Source organism: Spathaspora passalidarum (genome assembly GCF_000223485.1).
Source record: "Spathaspora passalidarum NRRL Y-27907 unplaced genomic scaffold SPAPAscaffold_1, whole genome shotgun sequence".
In the NCBI taxonomy this organism is placed as follows: domain Eukaryota; kingdom Fungi; phylum Ascomycota; class Pichiomycetes; order Serinales; family Debaryomycetaceae; genus Spathaspora; species Spathaspora passalidarum.
In genome coordinates this window covers 273299-300120 of record NW_006767425.1, presented here as the reverse complement: position 1 = coordinate 300120, position 26822 = coordinate 273299, and the positions used below count along the sequence as shown (strand labels likewise).

Below are 26822 nucleotides of genomic sequence, written 5' to 3'. Positions count from 1 at the left end.
TGATGCTGATGTGGAGTGCTTTGAGGTTCTGGGAATCCTGTACATGTTTCTGGTGAAACTGGTGTAATTGGCATTTGTGGTGAGAAACTCATTTTGTAATGGTTAATAACTTGATGATACATAAACTGTGGTCCTCTTGAGTTGAAAAGCTTCAATATGTATTCCGATGAGTCTAGAATAGCCTTGACCAAACTCTTTTTGATTTTTTTGTATTTTTCTAATTCCATAACTATTGGAGTGGGGCTGTTCAAAACAGTTTGATAGTTTGGATCTTCAGGAGTTAATTTGAAAGTTTCATTTATGAGATCTAAAACGACTTGAGCCAAATCAACGACATGAACATCGATTAATTCATGTGTGTATGATGCAACGTATGAAAGGAATACCTTTACCTTGAATATTTCACAAGGTGGAGTCATGGTACTGAACTCGTGACTTTCAACAATGAATTCTTCAATAGCAGGGTCATTCAACGACCACTCCAAGGTGTTCAAAATATGAACTTCCATTTGCTTAAACATACCAGCATCATACAGACATTTAGCACCACACAACTTTACTAACTCATGTAATTTAGGTAATCTGAATCTTTCAGTAGGACCTAAATATTTCCCACCGGAACCATAGCCTATATCGTTAATGGTTCTAATAGTGGATACTTTATCCAAGTTGCTTAAATTCACAAAATGGTTATTACCTCCTTGGACTTTGCTGGCTATCCAAAGGCATGTAGTTATGATTAATTGTGCTTGGTCCAACAACACAATTCTTTTTGAACAATAACGATCAAATAACTTGACCGCTTTGTAAAATACAAATGGGAGGATTTTCAATCTGATGGAAATCTTCAACAAGAAATCAACCAACTTTTGTCTAATGGGGAAAGTCAAGTATGGTTGTTGCTTGTACAAGTCTATATTGGGTCTGGCATTTCTAATTGCTTCTGCCATGTTGTCATAAATGTCATAATCGTATTCAGCAAGACTTTGGTTGTGGATTTTTAATTCTGATTTGTATAACTCATGATTGTATTTTAATTGGGTGAATTTGCGTGGGCTGCTGGAACATTTGCCAATGTTCTTGTTTTCTTTGGAATCATGTTCTCTGGAGTAGTCAGATTCAGACGAAGAAGGCGGAGTCAATGGCATTGACTTATTTCTTGAGACGTTGAACATTGAATGCCGAGGGATATAAACGAGTGAATAAAGTGTTCCTTTGTTATTTGTACCAGACTAAAACTGTAAACTCTTTTTCTTTGTATGTATATGAAAATATGCAGGGACTGGTATGAACCCTGGTAGTTGAAACTCTTCTGGGGGTTCGAATGGACAATCGTGAGTTAAATGGACAATTCAATCAAGCGAATGGAGAATGAATTAAAAAGTAGACTAAAAGCAAAAAAAAAAAAGAATGTAGAATGTTTGGGTTAAGTAGTAAATTTTATAATAGTTGGACAAAACCCCCGAATATAGTTTTATTTATAATTGGGAAATGTCTTGGAGCTATCCTTAAATTTTAATTTTGACTAACAAGTTTCGAAAAATAATTTACTAAAAGACAATCATGCAGCTAAGTTTATCAAACAAAAAAAAAAATATTTGAAAAAAAAAAATACTTAAACAATAACATCAACTTCTATGTTTTGCTTTTTTCCAACTTCGATTAGATTCTCAAGAATTATTATTGCAACTTGTGTTTACTGTAGATTGCTGCCGCTATCTCCTAGTCTTATGGCATTCTCGCGTTTAGATTCCTTCATGCACAGGGATTTAGTTTTACGGGTCTCGATTAACAGCAAATAAAAAAAAAGAAAAAAAATAAATTCTCCAAGCGCATAACCGAGCTACTAAATTATGGTTTGGTTCCCGGCTCTCTTTCTTTTTTTTTGATACCAATATCCTGGCTAATACATGTGGTGCTGGGATTTGTACAAACAGGGGAATTACAACCACAATACTTGAATTACAAACAGAATATTTCGTATCCCATTCGGGGTTGCTCACTATAATGGAAGGGCATTTCATAAGCACATGTACGTCCCAATAGGTAAACGCGGTGGACGTTTTATTGTCTGATCCTGCATATACATTTTTTTTTTTAGATTAAGGTACTAACCGCTATTTAATTGGAACAAAGGGTGGAGTTAAGCCTATGCACAGGCTCTTAACTTATAAAATAAAATATTTTTTCAGGGGTATCAAAAATACTCTGTTTTTGGGCAGAAAAGAAAATTTTTTATACATTTAGTTCGGTTGGCAAGGGTCTCATATTAGAGGCTGTAACCAATCAGGTAACAAAACACGAAACGCGATTTAGTTTGGTTGCTATGTCAAACCTAACTTGCATACCAAAAATATGGTTTCTAGAGAGCACTTTCTCAAGATATAATGAGAAAATATGTGTTATATTGTGGCTATCTCCCCTGAAAAATCTCCTGATGACGAGGGCGCTGGCTGTATATTGTTACATATCAAATAATAATAAACTAGTGGGGATAAGGTACCAACTCTGCCGATACCTATGTTGAATAAAAGCTTAATTGTTCACGTAAATCACACCATTCTTGTAGATAATATGCATTGTTTTTAGACTAAAGTTTCTTGTAATTTTTGACATAGTCTCATTTCACTAGACGAAAAATTTTAAATGGGCAAATTTTTGCTGTCTTTGACGAGACTTTACTGAAAAAAAAAAATTAGTTGCCGATATGCATCATACCCTGAATAACTCCGTAAACACAAATTTCCCCTATTCGATGTTAGCGCTTATCAATTGCTGGGGTAAATTAAAGTCTAGGTCACTTGTGTCATGGAATCCAAGTCATGCTGCATCCCGAGTATCTGCGTTGCAAGCAAATAGGAGTACGCACCTCGGTAATTACAAAAAGTGCGCCCAAATGCATACAATGAAGGATTCTTGTATTTTGTGGAACAAAATTATACAATGGAAGTTTAATATTTAGGGTACGTAATTAAATCCATTGTTGTAGCTCATCTCAACCAAACTCTAAGACAATCAGTTGTTTTGTCTCCTTCAATTCGTCTATTCTCGGCTTGTTTGTGGTGCAATCAATACCATCGGTTACTCTCCGAATCGATACAATGTCAAAAATACCAATACTAAAGTTTGACACAGTGCTTGCAGATCTAGTTGTGCCTTCTGTTCACGAGGAGCGGTGTATTTTTTTTTAGCCTTTTGACTGTAATCTACCATTCAATTAAACTGATAGCACGCGAAAGTATTTATCACCTCTATGACATCGCCTCATAGGCGTCGCCTGTATTCCTACTTGGGAGAAACTGGTAGTCATTACCAAACTCGGAAGCAACCCGTTGTTAACAGGTACAAAACACGAAAAGGCTGTGTATATGTTTACTTGTTTACATATTTACAAATACCCCAAATAGATCTATTGCTGCAATCGAACAATTTACGTCATCTACTTTGGTTCCAATGTTGGCAAACACAAATCCTACAAATTACCAATTACAGACATATCATCTGATCATACATAGAAGCACTTTAGGATCCATTGTTATGATTATAAACACTTTGTAGTGACGACAACACCATATATATATATGCTTTTGCAATCGTCAAACATGAGTTTGCATTGCGACAATTTTTTTTTGTTTGCATCCTGGACTGGCAACAATACAAAGATACACAGAAAAAAAAATGTATATTATCATCACCATTTCTAGTTAAAATGTAAACAACGACTTTCTGTACCTGACAGGTGAAGATTCAACAAGAAAAAATGATAAAATATTTGTTTGGAGTGGGCGAAGATGATTCACGCCCATTGGTAGACGAGCCCACGATCGATTACAATGAAACAATACATTCTCTGACGCCTTCATCACAAGGAAACCTTCGACAAACGCGCAAGTCGATCTTGAAAGATACAACAGGAAGCTCACACAATAATCCAGATATTCCCGTAATCGGAGATTTATCTGACAGCGAATTAGATTACGATGACGATTTAATCCATGACATCAATTTGGTAAGAGAAGTGACCCAAACACTAAGCTCCGGCTATGACGGGTTGGGAAATCATGCCACGCGTATTTCTATTCCTGATGATTATCCAGGGAAATATCCACGCAGTAGAGAACGAACATCTAACTTGTCAGAACAAAAGAATGATCCAAATTGGGATATACGAGCAAGTAAAGGCGGACGCACGTCAAATTATTCTAAATCTTACGAATCTACTGAGCAAGTTTATGAATCCACAATAGATCGAAAACTCGATCAACTACGAATTGAAGTGGATAATGAGTTGAAGAATTATAAGAACAAGCCAAGTACTGGCAATGACGATACCACATCTCAGTTACGTGAGTTGAACACTCGATTAAAAGCTCGAACCCAGTATTTGAGCAAATTATCTCAATTGACAAAGGCATATAATGAAGAGCAGAATGAATCAACAATAGTTCCACCTGATATTATGGAGAAGTATGATAATATGAAAACTGAATATTTGGAAGAATTACACAGAACCCAGACGTTATACCTCGCTTATTATAGGCTCCTTGAGAAGCACTTGCAGTTTCGGAAAACAAAGAGTACTAAGAATGATGTAACTGTTTCAAAATCTGCCACAAAATCAGTGATTCCCATGCGTGAGAAAATCAAGCTTATTCAGTCAAAAACATCGGATCTGACAATAAAAAATCTATGTGGTAACGTACTTTCGGATGTCAACAAATGGGAACAAGACCGAGATCTGCTACTTAAGGAGAAGGAACAGTTGCAAAAGGATTTGCGGCAAATGAAAAGTGAAAAAGAAGCATTACAACTTAAATTGAATAATAAAGAGTCTAAATAATTTTGTACAAAGAGATTGGCATTTCTTGGCGCGCGTATTTCACACTAGTTCATATTTATAGCCTAGGACAAGAAAATTCCGCAGGATCGACCTGACAAGCCCTCCCCTTGTTTCATAGCAATATGTAGTGTTTCACCTCTAATCCACCATATAAGTCCGTTCAGGGCATTCTCGTACGATTATTTGTTTCAACTGTAAATGAAGTATGGCTTAGTAATGCAACTATTCTTATCTAATGTATGTCTAGCAAATCTATTCCAAGAAAGGTTTACCCCTATCTTCTTGTGAACTTAGTTATTCAATCGGGAACATTCATGGCTTAAATTGTAAAATCCGCTATATGGCCCCTGAGTTGCTCATACTCGGCAACAAAGAATGTGTTTCGATATTCAAATGTCCATCTTCGCTTATACCCTCATTTATGCATTTGTCAATTACATTATCCCAGTCGCTTATAATTACGAAGTATAATTGAGTTAGGGAAACAAAGCCGAGCGCAATTATCATTCCGCACCAAAGGCCGAGCAATTCTAGGTTTGCAACGAATGCAAAAAAATATGCACCAGGAAGCGCAATCAAATAATAACCCACCAAGTTTAGGATACCACCTATCATTTGTCGTCCTTGACCTCGGAGAATTCCAGCTGTGGAACATGATAGGAAATCATTGATTTGATATATTGCTCCAATCACTAACACTCTTGCCGCTAACTTGATCACTTCTTTGTCCTTGGTATATAATGAAGCCAATGGATGACGAAACAATAGTAAGAACGTACAATTAATTAGTCCTAGTGCTAGTGAGGTCAATAATGAAGCCCTGGTTGCAGTAATTGCTGTTTCTTTGGAAGCAGCCCCAATAAACCAAGCCACTCTAGTAGAGGTCGCAATACCCAAAGCGAATGGAACTTGATAGATCAATATGCAAGTAGTGGTTATGATTGATTGTGCAGCTAAGACCTTAGTACCAAATTTAGCAGCTGAAAATGTTATAATTTCCCAAGCTAACCATTCTGCCTCTACCATCAATACACCTGGTATAGCGAGGGAAATCATTTTGTTCCAATTGGTAAAGAATATTCTGTTAAGCAATCCTTGTTTTGGCCAGCATTTATATCCTTCAACAATGAAAATATACAAGTATAATAAAATAAACATTAGCCAATTTGTAATAACCACTGAAAGCGGGGCTCCAAGAAATCCCAATCCGATGTTACTATCCCATACTAACAAATAGTTTAATAATGCATTAAGTGGAGCACAAATAGCCAACACATAAGTTGATGCTTCAAACATCCCTTGACTTTGTAAGAAATGTTTACCATTTTCAAACAAAATAAACCCAGGTAATCCATATGCCAATATTCTTAAATAATTAGCAGCTAATAAACACATATCACTAGATTCGTTAGCGTTAATCAAGCTTAACAATGCTGGTTCAGCTTCCCAAACCCAAAACAGAAATATCGGTATAAATAATAACATTAATAGGTAGTTACATCTGATGAAATGAACACCTACTGCATTATAATCTTTTCTTCCATATGACTGAGCACAGAGTGTATCCAAACAAGTAGACACACCTTGAATAATGGCATACCCAGTTATATTGGCTGTCATTGAACTTAAACTAACAGCTGCTAATTCAGTTCCACCTATTCTTCCAACAGAAAATACAGAAGCAACAGTTAAGGAGTACTGAAGAATGAACGTTATAATCATAGGAAATGAATAAGAAAGTAGAACTTTAACTTCTTGAACAGTTGTTGTAGATGGCTCGGGACCAAGCTCATCTGTGTGCATAGTAATAAGGTCATTCACAGATAACTGTATTGATGAAGTTCTTGACATGTTATCATCATGATGAAATGGGTGGTGAAGATTAAAAGAATTGGGTATCTTATCTGGTCCATTTGAATTTATTGAAAGTCGTCGTTGTTGTACGTATGACAAGATTTCATTGCTGTCTTCGGCGGAAGAGATACTCGCAAGTGGCTCTTGTAGCAATGGTGTCTCTTCACTTATGTTAGAATTCTGCATTCTTTATGTAGATCTTGTCTTCTGACTATATAGTGTGTTGTTTATAAATCACACGTAGCGTGTGTGAAATTTTGGGATGGGCCGCGTGGGCCAATAGCAACCAAAGCCGGTTGTAATCTTGGCAATCTGATCCTCGCTTTTGTGTTGTAATCCGAGGATGGTACAACATCGCCTTGATCCGTTGGATACTAGTTGTATTAAGACTTGGTACATATAGACAACATCCTGGTGAATTCCACTTCTAATCACTAACTAAAATGCAGGTGCTGACTTAAATGGTTTGTTACACAAAATGGATTTTTTTTTCGCAACCAACAAATTACCATAAGGTAACAGCATTACCAAAGAAGGTAACCTTTCCAATATCTCAAAGCAATATCTATGTCGGATTAGGCCTTATTGGTTATTATTAAAATGTTTTGTAGTATATCCGTTAAGATATTCTTTTTTCCGTAAGATGTTTATCTTGACACTCATTTATGAGAACTTTAAGAGTTTCTGAAGATTGTCGAGTAATTCTAGAATAGACTTAAGTAGAATTATTCTATTTGAACCAAAATGTCTTGGAAGTGACTACTATTTCCTCTGACTCGATTTTTTTTTGAGGAAGATGTAATATAATTTACTCTTTACCCAAATATTCAAACCTCTGCACTATACAAAAAAAAAAGTCTCCGTGTGCACATCTGATTGTGGTGGGTAATGTGATAGTCAAGGCGGTGGTGGTGGCTGCAATTAGTCTTTACTCTTATCTGGTTACTTTCTGTGGCAACTCTGCTTATGTGTGGATATGTTTACCCAAGTATTAGTAATCAGGGGTTTAGAACAATGGCCGTAAAACGATCCGAGAAATTCGGCCACTAGAAAAAAATAAGTGGGGGAAAATGTGGATTGATTCTCGGAGATGCCACAAACGGAAATCAAGCCACAGAGATTGCTATTTGCTGGCAAGTGAAAGGCTCTAGATTTTTCCTATAAATACAACTGCAAATCTCTCAAAAGATTGTTTACTGTTTTTTGTCTACCATTATTCACCTTAGAGCAAAACAAATACACAAATCATAATATTATGTCTTTAGTTGGTACAGATTTTAAATTATCAAACGGAAATACCATCCCTGCAATTGGGTACGGTGTTGGTACCAAATGGTTCAAATTCGGTCGTGATGAAGTTGATACCAATGTTATCAATGCTTTAGAAACGGCTATCAAATTAGGATTTGCACACATTGATGGTGCTGAAATTTACAACACCAATGAAGAAATTGGTGCTGCTTTGGTTAATTCGGGGGTCAAGAGAGAAAACATCTTCATTACTGACAAGTACTTTGCTGGTGATGCTAGTTTTTCTAATAGATCACCACATTCTAATCCATATGAAGCATTAAAGGCTGACTTAAAGCAATTGAAGTTAGACTATGTTGATTTGTACTTGCTTCACAGTTCCTATATCAAAAAGGAAACCCATGGATTCAGCTTAACTGAAGCTTGGGGATATTTGGAAAAGTTGAAGGATGAAGGTTTAGCTAAAAATATCGGTGTTTCCAATTTCACTGTTGAAGATTTAAAGACTGTTTTGGATTCCAAGCCAAAGTACAAACCTGAAGTTAATCAAATTGAATTTAGTGCTTATTTGCAAGACCAAACTCCAGGAATTGTTCAATACTCTCAAGAAAATGGTATTTTGGTTGAAGCCTATGGTCCTTTAGGTCCAATCACCAAGGGTCAAGGGGGTCCATTGGATCCGGTTTTAGCAAAATTATCCAAGAAATACGGAAAGACTGAAGGTCAAATTTTATTAAGATGGGTTATTCAAAAAGGTGTTTTACCATTAACTACATCCAGTAAGGAAGACCGTATTAAGTCATTTGTTGATATTTTCAGCTTTGAATTAACTCCTGAAGAAGTTGACGAGATTACAACTGTCGGAAAGCAAAAAACTGTTAGACAGTTTGCTAAAGAATTCTCTAAATATGATTAGATTCTAATACATATATCACTAATTAAAGTTCCAACTTGTTTAATATGATCATTGAGTTGTACTGAGTTCTCTGCAGATTCTTCGAATTGAAGTATGTTTTCCAATTGGTCAATCTTACTACCGGCATTTAATTTCTTTCTTATAATCATATCGAAAAGTAAATTTTCTAAATCAACATTGATCCCTTTTTCTTGAAATTGAAACATCTCCCCGATTCTAGAAATCTTGATTGAGGTATAATATTTACTTAATCTAATGATGTTATTTTCAAGAATATTCATATACAACTTGGTCTTGTCCATTTTTTCAATAATCTTTTGGTAGTTGTCATTAAAGTTGGCTGATACAATCAAGTTAAATAAATCATGAGAAATCAACGCATTGGTCTTGAAATTTTCAAATAATTGCCAAATATCCCCACTAACCTCTTCAGCAATCAAGTTTTCCTGTAAATAGTGGGCAATATTCAAGTTTCTGAAATTATAGTTTGATAACAAGTAAAGGTGTAGGATTTTCAACTTGATCAAGACAGTCAATTGAGAATAGTAGGGGTTCGATGTGGGGACAGATTTCACATTTAAAAGTTTCTTGTTGATTAAATCGATGAAATTGTCATATTTCAAATCAGTAATCAAATAAGCTATATCAGTGACTAAGTCGTTATGCTTAACTTTGATAAACCAGCTATTAAAGTCATTCTCGTTGATATTGGGTGCCACGGGTGGAATACTGTTAACATCAACAACAAGCTGTTTCAAAATTGGGTTATATGGATCTTGTGCTAGTATTTTTTCTGTCTTGAGTAAAAGAATGATGTATTTGTAGGAGGTATCAACAGGTAATTCCAGAGGATTAAGCAGAACTATGTCAACATCATTAAATTGTGATATTTGAACCGATAGTTGCTTTACCTTTATATTATCGATGATTGAGCTGTCATTTATGATATCTATAAGTAGATTAGTTGTTGTCATTGAGGAATAGTAATGTTATTTCAACTTGTAATATGGTAACGCAGTTGTAAATTCTATTTAGGTAGCCACAAATATTTGTCGTGTACTTTGACCAATATTTGTCCTTCCAGTTATTTGATATACTATGGTTGCAAAATCATGGAGCATTTATTTAAACATTATTGGCCAACTCTAAAGATGAACTAGTAGTTCTATACTTTCTCGATTATTTTAACATTTTTTATAACTCTATAAATTGAAAGGGAAAAAGTTTTCTATATATTTTAAGCATTGTTGATTTGTTCAACAGTATCATATACTGACTCTTCAAGAGTTTTAAATTCAAATCCAAGAATCTTTCTTGTTCTTGAATTATCAATCTTATGAGCAGTTTTCAAAATTTCGGCATTTTTTGAAAGGTCTGCCTTTGGAACTGTGGATTGTGGGAAACGTCTATTAATAATATCGGCAATTGAATCGAGAGTATACGTTTCAGCAGCAAGGAATAATCTTTTCAGAATAGCTTCGTCACTTTCAAAAGCAATTATGTGTGCACGTGCAACATCTCTGACGTCAATGAATTCAGCTGCTTCTTCGGGGATTTTATCATCTTTACTTAATTTGACAACACGATTGACAATTTCACTTGAAAAATTTAAGTTGGCCTTATCTTTAACAGCATAAGCTTGAGGGCCAAAAACATAAACTGGTTGGACAAATGAAATGTTAAACTTTGGATTTTCCTTAGCAACGAAATCATTGGCGGCCAATTCAGCGAATTTCTTGGAACTAAAATATCCAAAGTGAGGGTTAGTCAAACCTTCTTCATAAGTGATTGGGTTCCAGTCATCTTCATTGTAAATCTTGTCACTATCAAAGTATGGTCCAAATCCAAGAATGGAGACTGCAGAGGAAGTAACAACAACTCTGGTAATTTGAGGTCCATAGTTTTTAATGGCACTAAGAGCATTGACAGTACCTTCAATAGCTGGCTTAACTAAATCGTTTTCAATATCTTTAATCGAGAATGAGACAGGAGAAGCAGTATGTAAGAACACAGTAACTTCGGGATGTTTCTTAATTGCATCATCAAAGGCACCTTTTTCGGTAAGTGAAGGGACAACTTCATAAGAAAACTTATCATTGTTAATTAAAGATTTTAATTCTTCACCTTTAGCTTCTGATCTAACTGATCCAACAACGGAGTATCCCTTTGCAAGCAATTGCTTGACGACATGTTGAGCAATGTAACCATTAGCGCCAGAAACAAAAACAGATGTAGAAGTCATATGTTCAAGTATTTTTTTTTGTTTGTAAATAAGTGTGTTATTGATGAGAAAAGTGTATAAAGGTTATTCAATAAGGGAATTCAGGCTTGTATTTATAGTTTTCGCAATCCTGGGTTGCTGACAAATTGTGAAATTGTGACTTTCTGGTACAATAATGTTTGGTTGCAAATTTGTACATCCGCACGGAAAAATTTTTGTTGACCCGATTTGTAAGCAACTTTTGGGCAGCTTACTTAAGTTTGAGCACGGAAATAAATCGGAGCTAGAAATTTTTGGGATCTTGCTAAGCCACAAATATAGCAGCTAGCTAACAGTAACATGATTACCATGTGTCCCTTTGCAAGGATCTGATAGTAAATGCCTCATAAAATTTAAACAAAGAGTTTCATACTATATTTCATTACATCTACCAACCACTTTTCTTGTATTCTAAACTCACTTTGCATACAAATTATAAGAATCCATTACCGCATTTCCTGAAGTAAGTTATTCCATGGACTGATATATAGCTTTGAGAGTTGTTATTCACTGTGAATCTCGTAATCATGTATTAACTAAATTCATGCTTATGATGCAACCACAACTCTTGGACATGTGTTTTTTGGCCAATATATTCCTCATCTGTTTATGTTATCACAATTCAAGAGGTCAACTCATTATATATGATAGACTCTATAATAGTACCATCATTGTTAGGAAACTTTTTCAATCGGATTTCATCTTTAAGCAATTTTTCTAAATCACTTACAAATCGATTATTGTCACCTTCCATATCTTTTATCTCATAAGCTAAACAATAGTTTGATTTGGAAAACTCTTGAGCTATTTCCAATTGATGATTATCCATTAACTGGTCGTTAACTACTACCATTAACTTTTTACGTAATGTCAAAGCATCTACTATTGATCCTGTTCCTGCATGAGTTATAACAACTGATGCTTTGTCTATGTAGTCGTCGATATGAGGTGAGTAAGGAAATGTAATCAATTCAAATATATCTGACTTATAGTGTTCCACGTCACCAGTTTGCTTCGAGCTCCCTATCATTTCAAGGTTAAATTTCTCCACTATTCCGCTTTTGGATAAGTGATTAACAAAGAAATTCCGACTGATATGTTGAGATCCTTTGATTTCATTTCCATATTGGAAATATAATTTGTCCACGTTTAGTGCAATCAATTGTTCAATAAGGTCAGCATTGATCAATTTTAAAATCAATGATTCAAATGTAACCGTTGCTCCTGTAGTTACAAGTACCAGAATCATATTTTTCTTGTCTTTGTTCGATGTATTGTTTGCTATAGGCCGTCGTTTATAACCCCCCTCAAAATGTCAGAAATATTTAAGGCGCGGTGGTCGTTTAATTCGCTCGTATAATATTTTTTTTTCCCTTATTCCTGCAGATTTATTTGCAATAAAAAAACACCGAAAAGTTTGTAAACTTCTTTCTTTCTTTCCTTCTTCTTTACCTTTAACTAAACTGCAATGAAGCTTTTACTGTTTGCGTTATTCGCCGTTGGATTCTATTCTCTTTTGAGTCGTCTTTATGACACCTGGTTACCTACCAACTTCATCTATGACAAAAAGGTTCTTCAAGATATTGTCCAAGATGTTCTCGTTAATCATCCAGATGGTAATGCAACCAACATTATGATTGAATTAGTTCCAAAAATCAAAGAAAAATACCCCTCAATCACTAATGACTTAAATTTTGACGAATGGGTCTACAACAATGCCGGTGGAGCTATGGGTACCATGTACATTCTTCATGCTTCCATCAGTGAGTACTTAATCCTTTTCGGTACCGCAATCGGTACTGAAGGTCACACTGGTGTTCATTTTGCTGATGATTACTTTACTATTTTAACTGGATATCAAAGCGCAGCTTTTCCAGGTGCATTATCTCCAGAAATGTACTTGCCAGGTGACCAACATCATTTAGAAAGAGGTCAAGTTAAACAATATAGTATGCCAAGTGGAGGTTTTGCTTTGGAATTGGCCCAAGGTTGGATTCCTGCTATGTTGCCATTTGGATTCATGGACACTATCACTTCCACTATGGACTTCTACACTTTTTACTTAACAAGTTACTACACTGGAAGAGACATGATTAAGAACTTGTTAAGAGGTAAGTTTTAGGTTACGTTACAATTAGATAGATACATAGACTTTGTAAACTTCATTAATAATTCATACAAAATGAACATTACCTCAATGTAAACAGGAATATTATGTATTATGATTAAACTAAATAGTGAAAAAGGAAAACAAAAAAAAAAGAGACAATGACATAATGACAAGTATAGTACAAGAATGTTAAAGGATGGACTCTATAATACTTTTTGAAACGAAGTGAAAAGAACGTCAAATCTTAAATGTAACATATAGCTGAGGTGTTCACATTCTGTGTCCACCCAATTGCAATAAGGATCTAGCAACGCTGAAACTGTTGGGGGTACCGAATGGATTAGATAATGGAGAAGAACTAAGAATATCTTTCTTTCTGGAATCAAAGTCGTTATCGTCGTCTTCATCATCGTCATCCTCATTCTTTTCAGGAATGGTGGTGTCGTTATGTTCAACCACGGTGCTGTTGTTATAAGTGGTGGTGTTATTAATTATCGTCATGTCATTATCTTCATCAATGGTAGTATCATCAGTAACAGTAGGTAAGCGAGAAGCTCTTGCAGGATGTGGTGGAGGATTAGGTTGTTGCTTCAATAATTGACGAGTCGAATTGGCTCTCTTTATTGGAGTTCTTAAGATTTTGTTAATTGATGGTAAATTAGTAGCATGATTAGAATTGAATGACTGACTAATGTTTGAAGGTGGGTTGAGAAGTATAGATGGTAAAGTCGATGCATTATTTTGTCTTGCTCCCGATTCAGCAGCGGCAGCTGCGGCTGCAAATGGAAGAATAAAGGAAGCACCAGTGGTTATGGAGGCTTGTCTTTTTGGTGATGTGGTTGAAGGCATATGCTTGAGGATATCTAAGGATGATGATACATGTATTGGTTTTGGCTTTATTTGTTGTTCGCCTTGAACTAAAGGCAACTTTTTATTTTGGTTTTCATTAGAATAAAAGATTGAATTCTTTTTAATTTGGAACAATCTCAATTTTTGGTTAGTTTTGTTGGATTGTTTTCTTTGAGCAATGTTGGATAATGTTGGACGCGTAGAAGAGTCTTTGTAACTTTGTGCAGATGCTAATAATTTTGCCTTAGTTTCTAAATTAATGTTGACGGATGAAAAATAAGTTGCTGGCGCTTGAGGTGGTGTGGGCAATGAAGACATGGCTTTTGCAACTGCAGGAGGATATTTACGTGTTGGCGATGAAAAACTAGAAGCCTTAGCTGAATTTGGTGGGCTGAGCAACTTAAGCGAGGTTGCTGAAGAAAACTTGATAGTGGTAGTTTCATCAACTTGAATAGCTTTTTTACGCGTCAATGATCTGTGTGTTTGTTTTTGTTGTTGAATCTTGTAAAGGGCCAACTGTAATTTCAACTTCAACTTAGTAGCAGCTAAACCAGCAGTATCATTAGTGATTGCTTTAATACTCTTGTTGGCTCTAACTTTAACGGTAGGGGAGGAACTAGTTGACGATGTTGATCTCGAATCAGAAAAGCTGAGCGATCGTAAAGGAGAATACTTTTTGTTTAATGAAGTTGCCGAATTGGGTATGGTTAAAGATTTCATGAACAAATCTTGTCTTCTTCTCTTGATCTCACTTGCGGAAAACGTGTGTTTGTTGATATTGAATAGAATTGGTGTTTTCTTCTTATCCTTCAATGGCGTGCTGGAACTGGAATTCGAGTTCGAGTTCAAATGAGTATCTTTGATTGGTGCTAATGCTACTCTGTTGGTTGTCACGGACATTTGGTGTGAAGCGGTAGGGTGTTTTTATGTATATGCGTGTGTGGAATATGCAATAAATAATTCAGTGAATGCGCGTTTATTCCTTTCTTGAAAGCCAATTGAGTGATTTGGAACTGCTGAATAGACTTGCAAGTGAAGGTATGGCTGGAATGAACTGTCTTGTTGAAGTAAGAGAAAGCTTGGGGTCCAAGTATTGAAAAAGAAAAACAAACTCGAGTTGTTTATTTCGTTCTAATTATAATATTTCCCTGTATTACGCTGTAGTACCCAATACCATAAACTAACGAAAACGGTCACAAAAAGGGAATTAGGAAAAACCAAAACATGAAAAAAAAATACTAACATACGTAGAAGTTTAAAAGGTACAATGGAAGATGAATGTGTTTAGGAAAATAATTTTTTTTAATTATTTCTGCCAACAAAATCCTATTTTAGGTTAAACCAAAACATTATTAATTATTTTATAAGAATTTACCGAGTGATTATTCGGGAGAACTAAAGGCTACACTCTAAACCTTAACACACCCTTAGCTGGTGATTGTCTTGGAAACTGAGTTATTTTCAGCAAATGTTGCTATTGCAAAATAACCACAAGTGAGATCATGTTTCCTGGTTGATGAAAAAGATTGATATGAATAATTCAGTACTCCTTAAGTAATCTATTTCATTTGTACTGCTTAGCATTAGACCTTCTCCACCCTACCAAGCATCTCAAAAACAAATAACGTTCGCGTAATTTTTGCAATTGAAGCGAAATATAATTTGGCGTTTTGGAATACCACTGACTGCGGCTACTAAAGCGAGAGAAACTTAGATTTGAAAGATATGTTGACGTGTCGCATATCTTTTGTGATTCGCATCTGTTTTCGTGATTTTCTTGTCAATCGGAATGGTTGTTGGGTAGGAAATTCTTTTGTGTTAGTGTTTACCTTTTCGCTGTAGTACACGAAATAAATAATTGCAGCAAAACTTCAAAACAAACAAAAAAAGAAACAGAAAATACGAGACGCATCGTGAATAAAATATCAACATGAGACGCAAAAAATAAATAAAAAGCGCGAACTTTATACTAAGGGGAATCGTAAACACGTACAGCGAAAAGACAACAAAGATACTATATTTGATTTTAGATTTTTGGGGGGGGGAGGTATGCCGAAACGGGTAAACTTTTGAAAAACTGACGTGTAAGGCACATTAGTTTTCACGTTTAACGTGTCTTTTTTTTTTTAAGTATCCCAATCTAGTTGAATTATAAATCAGGTCATGTAAGGGCCCTGCAGTTAGCAGGATTGAACGTTTTCTACATGTTGCATCAAGATATGTTAAGATCTTTCCAAATAGGGATAAGGTAAGTCGCGACACGTGTAATTTGACTGGTTTTTCAATGCAAATAAAAACACCACGACTGGTTCTCCTTTCAAGTTATGGTCTTATATTTCCCCCATTTAGCAATGTTTGCTATTTGCAATACGATTTCATTACATTTAGTGTAATTACAATCTTGTGGCACATGATCTGAAACTGGAAATGACTCGAATTTGGGGGGTCCCAATTAGGCAAGTAAAAACTAAAATATTTTTAAACTCGCGAAATCTAATTATTTTTTTTTTTTTCAATTAGCCTCAACAATGAATCAATGGTTGCGAAACAAAACCTCAAAATAGAAGAATCAAAACAACCGACACTTTAGAAGCTATTAAACTGTACAGCTTCATGAGTTAGTACTGTTCAATAAACCGTCATACTTGGAAGTTCAGCTTTACAAACTGTCTCTACTTGGATTAAAGACAACTGAAGGAGTGGAGCGAATGTTCTCTTATAGTTGCCTTTACCTTATGATTCTCTTGCATGTTTGTTGTTAATATGTTTCTTTTAGGTAAAACTATATCTAAAGATTTGCCAAACTAACTGTCAAAATTTTTCTGAAAGGGTAATGAACCCGATTTTAACTCGAGTTGAATTTTAGAAGTATTTTCCAGAAAATTTTTTCAAAATTTTAGAAAAAGTACTGTCCTTGTTTTAATAGCCTATCAAATCACTACCAAACACTTTAAAGTTCTTTAATTTACCTTCAATATAATACCCCTATGATATACTGCTATTCTTCGTGTGCTATAAATAGCGCAAACGATGTAACTATAATATTCTCATCCAAAATTGGAAATATCGATCACATGACATAGAAATTGGATTTACACGACCCCAGCTTTTATTTGTTCCACCCCTTGTTGTACAATCCTCTTTGTACTGATAAGAAATCTGATGGCAATACCACTTTACAACAGGTTGTCGTCACCAAATTAAAACCTAATCAACACCATAATATTAACCTTATACAGCTCTCAAGGCACTTGATAGACACATCATGTTAAGATCAAAATTATCATCATTACGAGAATATTTAACCCCAATCAACCACAAATCCAACTTCTCAACCACGGGGGAGATTAGCCCCGAAGAATTCGTTGAAGCTGGAGATTATCTTGTTTTCAAATTTCCTACTTGGCGATGGTCAAGCTGTCCCAAGAACCTTCAAAAGAGCTTTTTGCCTGAAGAGAAACAATTTTTGATTACAAAGCATGTCCCCAGTTATCAGCGGGCATCTACTTATTTAAACGGAGGTTCCGATTCCATTGATCCTGATTTGCTTGAGGAAGAAGAGGAAATAGAAGGAGAGGAAGGAGAAGATGGTTGGGTCAAATCCAGAAAGGTGGCGACTTCAAATAAAACAGCCGAAGCTAAGCAGGAGGACAAAGAAAGCGAAGATGAATTGGAAGAAGCAGTTGAGGTGAATGATATTGACGAACTTATAGATGTCACCGCTGAAGGTGGCGAAGAAGAAGAAGAAGAGGATGATTTTGATGATTTGGATATCATCAATGATTCCAATAACAAGTTAAGAAAGTATGATATGTACATTACTTATTCTACTTCATATCGTGTTCCTAAGATGTATTTGGTGGGGTTTGATTCCAATGGTATACCGCTCCTTCCAAAGCAAATGTTTGAAGATATAAACTCGGATTATGTGGACAAAACAGCTACAATTGAGAATTTACCAGTGGCTCATAACACCACATCAGTTTCGATCCATCCTTGCAGACATGCTTCGGTGATGAAGGTATTGATGAAACATTCAAAATTAAAAAAGGCAAGTGATACATTGAATGAGAGATTAAGGACGTTAACAGTCGATGATCAGAGTGAGCAGGTTGAAGATGCGGAGGAACCAACTGAGCCAGGAGATGAAGAAGGTATTAGAGTTGACCAATATTTGATTATCTTTTTGAAATTCATTGCTAGTGTTACCCCTGGAATTGTGTATGATTATACTATGGATGCTTTATAAACGATTTTATATAGCGAAATCAAAACGTGCTATGTTTTAGGTAGTGTGTTATTGAAAGTTCATATTTCTTGTGATTAAACAGATAACTGCTACCGGTATAGATGCACATAAACGCCTATGCTTGAACTTTACTTAGTATTTATATAATTCAATTAACAGTTCTTACATAAGTTTCAGTTTGTGGTTATTTTTTTAGCTATTTCGCAGCAACCAAAACACAATACCATTTTTTTTGCTGGGCCAAATTGTCATATGCCATAGAATTCTAGACATCCTTCGAAAACATCATCGTTTAAATCAAATTCCATGTGAAATTTAACGGCTTTTATGTTTACAATTTTTTCTTCTTTGGTTTGTTCTCTGAAGGAAAGAACGGGAAGATTTAACGACTCAAGTTTCTTCTGCAATCCTAAGCATAGTTTTTTTTTTTGACAGGCTTAACTTAAACTCAATTAGTTTTTTTTCCTATATCAGTAAATTTCAAATTCCAGACAACAATTACAGCATACCCTCCCAATATAAAGATATAACTTTCAACTGCCAATGTCAACGTCACCAAGACTCAGAAAGCAAAAAAGTGCCGAGATAGATGGCATTTCAATAGGTCAATCTAGTGGAATTGACAGAAGGGGAAGACGTCTTCTGTATGACGAGCCACATCACAGCCACCATCATGGCAGGCGGGTACTGCAGGAGAATAGAGACGAGTTCATTGAGAAGAAACAGAGAAAAGTATATGAATCCAAACGGGTTATGTTTATATTGGGAACAGTTTTGGGATTGGCATTGACGGTTTTATTTTCAACCACTAATGCGCCGTCTGAAGTTGTCAACAATTTCAATAATTTGAATTTCTTTGAAGATTGGAAAGATTGGAGTGAATGGAAGGATTTATTACCGCTGGGATTGCAATCGTTATTACAGGAAGCCGAAAGTCCCGACGATGGCCTACATGGATCAGCGGAATCGTTTAGTGTGGGACAAAGGTTGGCCATGACGAAGAACTTCACCCAGAAATACAATGTTATCATGGTTCCTGGTGTTATTTCTACTGGTTTACAATCATGGTCAACTACAAACTATGGTTCCTGTCCTTCCATTAGCCATTTCCGAAAGAGAATGTGGGGGTCATTCTATATGTTGAAAATGATGATTCTCGACAAGACATGCTGGTTGAAACATATCATGTTGGACCAGGAAACAGGGTTAGATCCACCTGGAATCAAGTTGCGTGCCGCCGAAGGGTTTGAAGCTTCTGATTTTTTCATGCCGGGATATTGGATTTGGAACAAAATCTTGCAAAATCTTGCGGTTATCGGATATAGTCCTGATAATATGATTAGTGCCGCCTATGATTGGAGATTGACATATATTGATTTGGAAAAAAGAGACAAATATTTCTCCAAATTGAAAGCTCAAATTGAATTAACCGTTAAACATACTGGTGAAAAGTCTATTCTTGTTGGTCATTCAATGGGTTCACAGATTATATTTTACTTTATGAAATGGGTTGAAGCTAGTGGGAAAGATTATGGAAATGGTGGAAAATCATGGGTCAATGACCACATTGCTGCATTTGTCGATATAAGTGGATCTACTTTGGGAACACCAAAAACTATTTCGGCGCTTTTGTCAGGAGAAATGAAGGATACCGTGCAATTAAATGCCTTAGCAGTGTATGGCTTGGAGCAATTTTTCAGTAGAAGAGAACGTGTAGATATGTTGCGAACTTTTGGAGGAATTGCAGGGATGTTGCCCAAGGGAGGGGAATTAATTTGGGGTAATTTGACATACGCCCCTGATGATCCTGTTATCAATGAGTTTGAACCTAAGGAAGTATTGGATGCAAACTCTAGTAATCGAGAAAGTTTTGGTACATTTTTCAAATACAATCATAAAGATGGCCACGTTACCAACGCGACAATTGATGAAGCTATAGACAAGATGTTAGATGTCACACCAGAATGGTACACTAACAGAGTACGAGATAACTACTCCTGGGGTGTTGCTCGTACAGCTAGTGAAATAAAAGCTAATAATCAGGATCAACGAACTTGGTCCAACCCATTAGAGGCAGAACTACCAAATGCCCCAGACATGAAAATATATTGTTTCTATGGAGTTGGAAAACCTACAGAAAGAGCATATACTTATACAGAAGCTGATAAATCCGTTAGACTTCCGTATATAATTGATCCATTGGCAGAAACCCCAGTTTATTTTTCGGATGGTGATGGTACAGTTCTGTTATTAACACATACAATGTGTCACGAATGGAAGAAAGGGTCAGAATCGAGATTTAATCCCGCAGGAATTGAGGTTAAAATTGTAGAAATTAAACATGAACCGGATAGATTTGATATTAGAGGTGGTGCTAAGACTGCAGAGCATGTTGATATCCTCGGCAGTGCTGAGTTAAATGAGTTAGTTTTAACCGTGGCTTCCGGAAAGGGGGATACCATCACTGATAGATATGTAAGCAATCTAAAACAAATAGTCGAGGGTTTAAATATTTAGATTAATTTTATAGTTTAAAAAAAAAAACATGGGGAACCGTGACACTTAACAAAGAGGGGTGGGATGGAATAATAAAATGTATAATGGAAAAAAATAAACTTAACTCTTTCCTCCCCTCCCTTCCAAAACAGTTTATTTTTAAGTAACAAACCGTTATTTGCGCTTTTGAATAGCTCAGCTGTTTTTAAAAGCCAATTAGAGAATGTCATGAATGACACCTATGACGAGTTTACAAATTTAGGAGACATACCAAAACAGGACGGTACCGAGGTATATGAGAATAGTAGTTCTAGTCAGCCGCACCAGCACCAGCGCCAACACCAGCAGATGGTTCCACATGATTTGAGTGAAGAGTTCGGATTACTGAAAGATTCCCCAGATGTCTCAATGTTGCCTCCTTCTGTTGTGTCGATGTCCAAAGAAGAAATAGTTATAGATAATGGGAGAATATGTCCTTATTGTCATAAAGAATTCACCAGCAAAGGGTCTTTGGGAAGACATTTGGACTCAAAAAAGGGGGACCCAGTGCATCCTCTAGATGAGATCACTGCCATAAGGAGTCTAACTAAACGAAGGATCGTTGAAGTACCAAGAGGATCACGAAAAGCAGCACAACCAGCACCACCTAGTGAGGGCACAAGCAAGAAGAGGAAAGTTATCAAGAAAAGTATGGCGAGATCCCAGATATCAGTGGATCCCGCCAGTGGGCAACGAGAAAAGAGTAAACTTAGAAGGAAACTAAGAGATAGACGAATTAAAGCGAAATTACTAACCAACGAATGGTTACTTGACCAGTTCGGCAACTATCCCCTTGTTGAACCTAAACCAACTGATCCTGGTAGTAAGTTTGCCCATATAACTGCATTATACTTGCCAGTATCCAAATGGCCCGATTCGTATCCTGACAATTCCAGTTACGATTTGGTAGTTAATGAATTAAAAACGCGAGATAGGTTAGATTTACTTAGTATCTTGACTATTGCATTCCACACATTTGAGCAACTACCCTTGCAGCATAAAGTAGACATCTGGAGACGGGAAACACTCCGATGTTTGCGACCCACAATTGGACTGTTTTCCATTGCTGATTTACATGAATTGAAAGCAGTTACATCAAAGAAAGAACAGGGTCATTTTGAAGAGATTTGTTCTAGGGATAATTTATCCAGTTACGTTGATCTTGATGATGGTAGAGAACCACTCCCTGTAGAAGAAGAAGAAGAGGCAGAGGAGGAAGGAATAGACCAGGTTAAAGACGAACCTGAAATATTTATGGCACACCTAACAGATACGCCAGGATCAATGATAGACGAGTTCACCATGTTTAGGGAGTAATATTGTATAGATTTGTAATGATCCCCCCTCCCCGTATAGTTTTTATAAATGTTTTTTTTTTTTAATGGCAACCAAAAAATGTTTGGTAGATTTACAACCAATTAAATAAACACTAATTTAATGTCACAAGATACGCTAAGAGTAGTGGTGTGTGGGGATGATTCGGTGGGAAAATCTTCACTCATCACTTCCTTAATTAAGGAAACTATTATCGATTCCCAACCAAGTGTTTTGCCACCAATTACAATTTCACAAAATGACTACATTGACAGTTTTGATGAATACTCACTTGAAAACCTGGCAACACGAACCAAGAAAAACAGATCACATCAATCCAATGGCGATTCCGTACTATCTAGATTCCAGGAATCCAGTTCTAAGATGGTGCTGAAGTACATCCCCAATATCACAACAATAATAGATACATCGTCTTCAGATATGATCAATCTACAAAAGGAACTTAAGCTGGCTGATGTAATTTGGTTAGTCTATTCAGACCACTACACATATGAAAGAATATCTTTACATTGGATGCCAATGTTCAGATCTATGGGTGTCAATATTCCAATTATTCTATGTGCCAATAAGTCAGATACCCAGCATAAAAACACATTGAAAACACAAAACCAGGATGAGTTTGTCCCATTGATCAACGAATTTAAAGAGATTGAAGCAGGAATAAGGTGTAGTGCCAAGAACAACTATAATGTAGTGGAAGCATTTTATTTATGTCAAAGAGCAGTGACCCATCCAATCTCACCTATATTTGATGCCAAAGAAGGTAATCTTAAACCATTAGCAATAGCGGCATTAAAGAGGATTTTTTTCCTATGTGATACTGACCAAGATGGATACTTAAACTTCAAAGAGTTTTCTGATTTGCATTTGAAATGTTTTGATCACCCCGCTACTGATTTGGAGTATGAAGATATAATGACCAAGTTAAGTCAAAAGATATATCCTGATTTATCTTCCGGGAGCGAGGGGATATCAGAAGATGGATTTGTGTTGCTTAATAGAATGTATGCCATGTCAGGAAGGCATGAAACTATTTGGTGTATTTTACGAGCATTCCATTATACCAATTCGTTATCATTGCATGATAAGTTCTTATTTCCGAACTTGGAAGTTAATCCTAACTCTAGTGTTGAATTGAGTCCTTCTGGATATCGATTCTTTGTTGATTTATTTATCAAGTTTGACAAAGATAATGATGGTGGGTTGAATGAAGATGAATTGACTAATTTGTTTAGACCTACTCCAGGTATACCCAAGCTTTGGGTTGAAACTCAGTTCCCCGCTTCGATTGTTTGCAACGAAGAAGGGTATGTTACATTGCAAGGATGGCTAGCTCAATGGAACTTGACTACTTTTCTAAGCTATAAAACAACCTTGGAATATTTGGCATATTTGGGATTTGATGAAGGAACTTCGGTGAAGGCATTGAAAATAACCAAACCCAGAAAAACAAGAAATAGAAAGGGTAAATTCTATCGTGGTAATGTAAATGATAGAAATGTATTCAATTGTTTCATACTTGGAGCACCTCAATCTGGTAAAAGTTCATTACTTGAACTGTTTTTGCATGATTCATATAGTGAAATGTATTCACCAACTATTCAACCTAGATTGGTGGTTAAGGACATAGAGTTGAGAGGTGGGAAACAATGTTATTTGATTTTAGAAGAGCTTGGAGAGTTGGAAACTGCCATTTTAGAAAACAAGCAACGGTTAAACCAATGTGATGTTATTTGTTATACTTATGATTCATCGGACCCCGATTCATTCCAATACATTGTCGATATCCGAAACAAGTATGCCGAATCGTTAGATGAAGTTCCCTCGGTATTTGCTGCTTTGAAAGCCGACTTGGATAAACAACAACAACGTTGCGATGTGCAACCGGAAAATTATACCCGACAGTTGAACTTGAGTTCTCCATTACATATCTCATCTTCTTGGACTTCATCACTTCATGAGTTGTTTATCCAACTAGTTGATGCTGCCAAGAATCCAGCTTCGGCAACCCCAGGTTTAGAAAAGGAACAAAAAGTAGACCAAGAACAAATTATCCCGATTGTAATGGCTGGTGGTGCTGTTGCTGTTATGGCCATGGTTTCGATATGGATGTTTAATAGTATGCATAGAAAGTGAGTATCCCAATATGGAATCTGCGGCGCCATATTATTTTTTTTTTTGGCTGTTCATCAATCCTCATCTGAAAAAAAAAAAATTAAATTATCAAGAGAAGACTTGTAACTTTCATTATCTTCCAAGTATAGTACAACATGTCTAACGAAACCGAATATAAACCAGTCACAGTAGATAAACCTATTCCAAACACATATGATCTTGGTAACTTGGCCACTTTTGATCCAAATCCTCTTGACAATAGCAAATTAACCAGTGATAGCGACCGAGAAGAATACTTGACTTCAGTTACTAGAGATAATGTACAATTATTAATCAACCAAATCTTGTCATTACCAGTAAAGACCACCACTGATACCCATGGTTCTTCCACTGGTCAAAACTCTACCATGACTTTGATTCAATTACCAGAGCCAAGTACCCAGTTGCCTAGAGAAAAGGCCATTCCTAAGCCTAAGCCACCTACCAAATGGGAACAATTTGCCGCTAGAAAGGGTATCAAGGCCAAGGCCAAGGATGGTAAGATGGTTTATGATGAAGCTACCGGTGAATGGGTGCCTAAGTGGGGATACAAGGGTAAGAACAAGGAATTGGATGACCAATGGTTGGTTGAAGTTGACGATAAGGTTAAGGATACTCCAGATGAGTTGATTGATCCTCGAACCTTGAGTCGTGCTGAAAGAAAGAAGTTGGTTAAGAAGAATGAATTACAACATAAACGAAATTTAAAGAATCAAGGTGCCAACTAGAATGGACCATCTTTGCATTTTTCAGCATAACTATGTATATTAGTAAAGTTTTTTTTTCAGTTACATAATGAGTAGATAGAATATAGCTTGTATTAGCTTGGAATTAGTAAGAAATATGTAAAAGTCAACTTCTCTTTTGTGTAGCCACTTTATTGTTCTCGCTAAGACAAATTTAACAACCGAAATTAAAGTTTTGGTCGCGCAGGGAATGCTTAACTAGACCCTACCAACTATTCTCGTTGACAAATCTCACAGATCCCACAAGAATATCATGAGTTCAGAATTTGATCCGGACAAATACGTCCCTACCATTGATGTATGTATATGTTGGCTCGTTGAGCCTGACCCTGGGCACGAAGTATGGTTATGCTAACTGTTGTGAAATTAGGCGATCTTGGGTGTTTCCGATATGGAAGTGATAACGGTGAAACGAATCAGAAATGCATTGCAAGAGTTGTTTGGTGTGGACTTGCAACCACATAAGGTATGTATGACAAAGAGACAAAGTTGAATCGGGCCAGTACTAACACTTTGTGTAGAAAGATATAAACGACCTTATAACAAACAGATATTTCTTGTTGTTGGACAAGAAAGAGGAGGAAGAGAAAACTGTCAAGAAGGAGCGAGAAGAAATGGAACGGCAAGATGCACCTCTTGCTGCTAAATTGCTGCAGACAGAATATTATAGTGTGGGGCGAAGGCTAAGGGCAGTAACTGACCACAAGAATGGTAAGCGAAAGTCACAAAAGAAATCAAAGTCGTCGTCTAGTACTGATAAACCTAAACGTACAGCAGCTGTGGGGTTCAATAAGGAAATGGTGTTGTCAAACGAACTTGCCAATCTTATCGGACAGAGCAGAGCTTCTAGACCCCAAGTGGTGAAACAGTTGTGGGTATACATCAAAGACAACGATTTACAAAATCCAGAAGACAAGAGACAGATATTGTGTGACGAAAGATTGGAGCGTCTTTTCAAGAAAAGTATGTATTTATCTACTAAAACTGGTATGGAATCTTCATTTACTAACATTTTTGACTAGAAATGGTGACAAGTTTCGAAATGAATAAACTCTTAACTAGCCATATATTTAAACCGGAAGATATTAGTGATGGTTTAGCTAACCAAAGCCTGAATGGAAATGGAAACTCAAAAGTAGAGGAAATATTTTCCCATGACAACGACGAAAGTTCTGAAGAAGAGTAAACAAGTAGAAGAATGCAATGTTAGTACAATCTGACCAATGGTGTCTCCTGCTGGCGAGTTCACATGTAACAATATGTCGTTCATTTCATTTCATGTAGTATTTAGAAACGCACTTTGTATTTTAATTTGAATAAAGATTTTAAACTTTAGAATCACAAGATCAAATGGGGTAAACATTTTTGGGGCGTATCGAAACCGTTTTAAGAAATTAAACTTCACGGAGATAAAAAAAAAAAAAAGAGGTGTAACCATTTTAGGACACCTGGTTGGTTATTATTCTCTCACGGCTGTATACCATTACCTGCTACTACAGCTGTTTACACTACTCCCCAGGTTTTAAACTTGCACTTTTTCGTTCATTTAAGTATTGGCCTTTGTTTTCCCACCACCACCACCACCAAAAAAAAAGAAGAATCCGCGTATTATCAAATCAGCCCTGCAACAGTAACAAGCAATCTTGCATCAGGTTTGTTTGAACATGAGTAATTCAATTCCAAGACCTCATCATTCACGAAATGTGAGTACCGCTTCAACAGC

At 36.2% G+C, this 26822-nt stretch overlaps 15 protein-coding genes across 15 annotated transcripts; 9 read left to right on the top strand and 6 right to left on the bottom strand. All coding sequences in view use genetic code 12, as the record gives it.

The window, feature by feature from the left end:
* Positions 1-107: 107 nt before the first annotated feature.
* On the bottom strand, positions 108-1148 carry HGC1 (cyclin; the record flags this gene model as incomplete). Its single annotated transcript, XM_007372101.1, has 1 exon — positions 108-1148. A coding segment is annotated over one exon (1041 nt), but the record flags the coding sequence as incomplete, so codon positions are not given.
* A 2612-nt stretch (positions 1149-3760) lies between these two features.
* SPAPADRAFT_47834 (uncharacterized protein) lies at positions 3761-4840 on the top strand (the record flags this gene model as incomplete). Its single annotated transcript, XM_007372100.1, has 1 exon — positions 3761-4840. The coding sequence occupies one exon, from the start codon at positions 3761-3763 to the stop codon at positions 4838-4840; it is 1080 nt and encodes a 359-aa protein (XP_007372162.1).
* Positions 4841-5176: 336 nt separating this feature from the next.
* SPAPADRAFT_69159 (uncharacterized protein) lies at positions 5177-6880 on the bottom strand (the record flags this gene model as incomplete). The annotated part of the gene is made up of 2 exons (XM_007372099.1): positions 5177-6837; positions 6862-6880. The coding sequence occupies 2 exons, from the start codon at positions 6878-6880 to the stop codon at positions 5177-5179; spliced, it is 1680 nt and encodes a 559-aa protein (XP_007372161.1).
* Positions 6881-7949: 1069 nt separating this feature from the next.
* SPAPADRAFT_132075 (aldo/keto reductase) lies at positions 7950-8861 on the top strand (the record flags this gene model as incomplete). Its single annotated transcript, XM_007372098.1, has 1 exon — positions 7950-8861. One exon carries the CDS (start codon positions 7950-7952, stop codon positions 8859-8861), a length of 912 nt encoding a protein of 303 aa, XP_007372160.1.
* SPAPADRAFT_130993 (uncharacterized protein) lies at positions 8858-9835 on the bottom strand (the record flags this gene model as incomplete). The annotated part of the gene is made up of 1 exon (XM_007372097.1): positions 8858-9835. One exon carries the CDS (start codon positions 9833-9835, stop codon positions 8858-8860), a length of 978 nt encoding a protein of 325 aa, XP_007372159.1.
* A 131-nt stretch (positions 9836-9966) lies between these two features.
* On the bottom strand, positions 9967-11148 carry SPAPADRAFT_57813 (SDR family oxidoreductase; the record flags this gene model as incomplete). The annotated part of the gene is made up of 1 exon (XM_007372096.1): positions 9967-11148. The coding sequence occupies one exon, from the start codon at positions 11101-11103 to the stop codon at positions 10099-10101; it is 1005 nt and encodes a 334-aa protein (XP_007372158.1).
* Positions 11149-11743: 595 nt separating this feature from the next.
* On the bottom strand, positions 11744-12370 carry SPAPADRAFT_47829 (N-acetylglucosaminyldiphosphodolichol N-acetylglucosaminyltransferase catalytic subunit; the record flags this gene model as incomplete). Its single annotated transcript, XM_007372095.1, has 1 exon — positions 11744-12370. The coding sequence occupies one exon, from the start codon at positions 12368-12370 to the stop codon at positions 11744-11746; it is 627 nt and encodes a 208-aa protein (XP_007372157.1).
* A 201-nt stretch (positions 12371-12571) lies between these two features.
* Positions 12572-13317, top strand: ERG2 (C-8 sterol isomerase; the record flags this gene model as incomplete). The annotated part of the gene is made up of 1 exon (XM_007372094.1): positions 12572-13317. One exon carries the CDS (start codon positions 12590-12592, stop codon positions 13241-13243), a length of 654 nt encoding a protein of 217 aa, XP_007372156.1.
* A 5-nt stretch (positions 13318-13322) lies between these two features.
* Positions 13323-15168, bottom strand: NRM1 (Nrm1p; the record flags this gene model as incomplete). The annotated part of the gene is made up of 1 exon (XM_007372093.1): positions 13323-15168. The coding sequence occupies one exon, from the start codon at positions 14078-14080 to the stop codon at positions 13502-13504; it is 579 nt and encodes a 192-aa protein (XP_007372155.1).
* A 2089-nt stretch (positions 15169-17257) lies between these two features.
* Positions 17258-18522, top strand: SPAPADRAFT_57808 (uncharacterized protein; the record flags this gene model as incomplete). Its single annotated transcript, XM_007372092.1, has 1 exon — positions 17258-18522. A coding segment is annotated over one exon (802 nt), but the record flags the coding sequence as incomplete, so codon positions are not given.
* A 350-nt stretch (positions 18523-18872) lies between these two features.
* LRO1 (phospholipid:diacylglycerol acyltransferase) lies at positions 18873-20846 on the top strand (the record flags this gene model as incomplete). Its single annotated transcript, XM_007372091.1, has 1 exon — positions 18873-20846. The coding sequence occupies one exon, from the start codon at positions 18873-18875 to the stop codon at positions 20844-20846; it is 1974 nt and encodes a 657-aa protein (XP_007372153.1).
* A 207-nt stretch (positions 20847-21053) lies between these two features.
* Positions 21054-22181, top strand: SPAPADRAFT_63972 (uncharacterized protein; the record flags this gene model as incomplete). Its single annotated transcript, XM_007372090.1, has 1 exon — positions 21054-22181. The coding sequence occupies one exon, from the start codon at positions 21054-21056 to the stop codon at positions 22179-22181; it is 1128 nt and encodes a 375-aa protein (XP_007372152.1).
* A 120-nt stretch (positions 22182-22301) lies between these two features.
* Positions 22302-24335, top strand: SPAPADRAFT_47823 (ERMES complex Ca(2+)-binding regulatory GTPase; the record flags this gene model as incomplete). Its single annotated transcript, XM_007372089.1, has 1 exon — positions 22302-24335. One exon carries the CDS (start codon positions 22302-22304, stop codon positions 24333-24335), a length of 2034 nt encoding a protein of 677 aa, XP_007372151.1.
* On the top strand, positions 23592-25207 carry RRS1 (Rrs1p; the record flags this gene model as incomplete). Its single annotated transcript, XM_007372088.1, has 1 exon — positions 23592-25207. The coding sequence occupies one exon, from the start codon at positions 24470-24472 to the stop codon at positions 25079-25081; it is 612 nt and encodes a 203-aa protein (XP_007372150.1).
* A 145-nt stretch (positions 25208-25352) lies between these two features.
* SPAPADRAFT_47821 (uncharacterized protein) lies at positions 25353-26285 on the top strand (the record flags this gene model as incomplete). Its single annotated transcript, XM_007372087.1, has 4 exons — positions 25353-25397; positions 25470-25565; positions 25621-26062; positions 26122-26285. The coding sequence occupies 4 exons, from the start codon at positions 25353-25355 to the stop codon at positions 26283-26285; spliced, it is 747 nt and encodes a 248-aa protein (XP_007372149.1).
* Between the last annotated feature and the right edge of the window lie 537 nt (positions 26286-26822).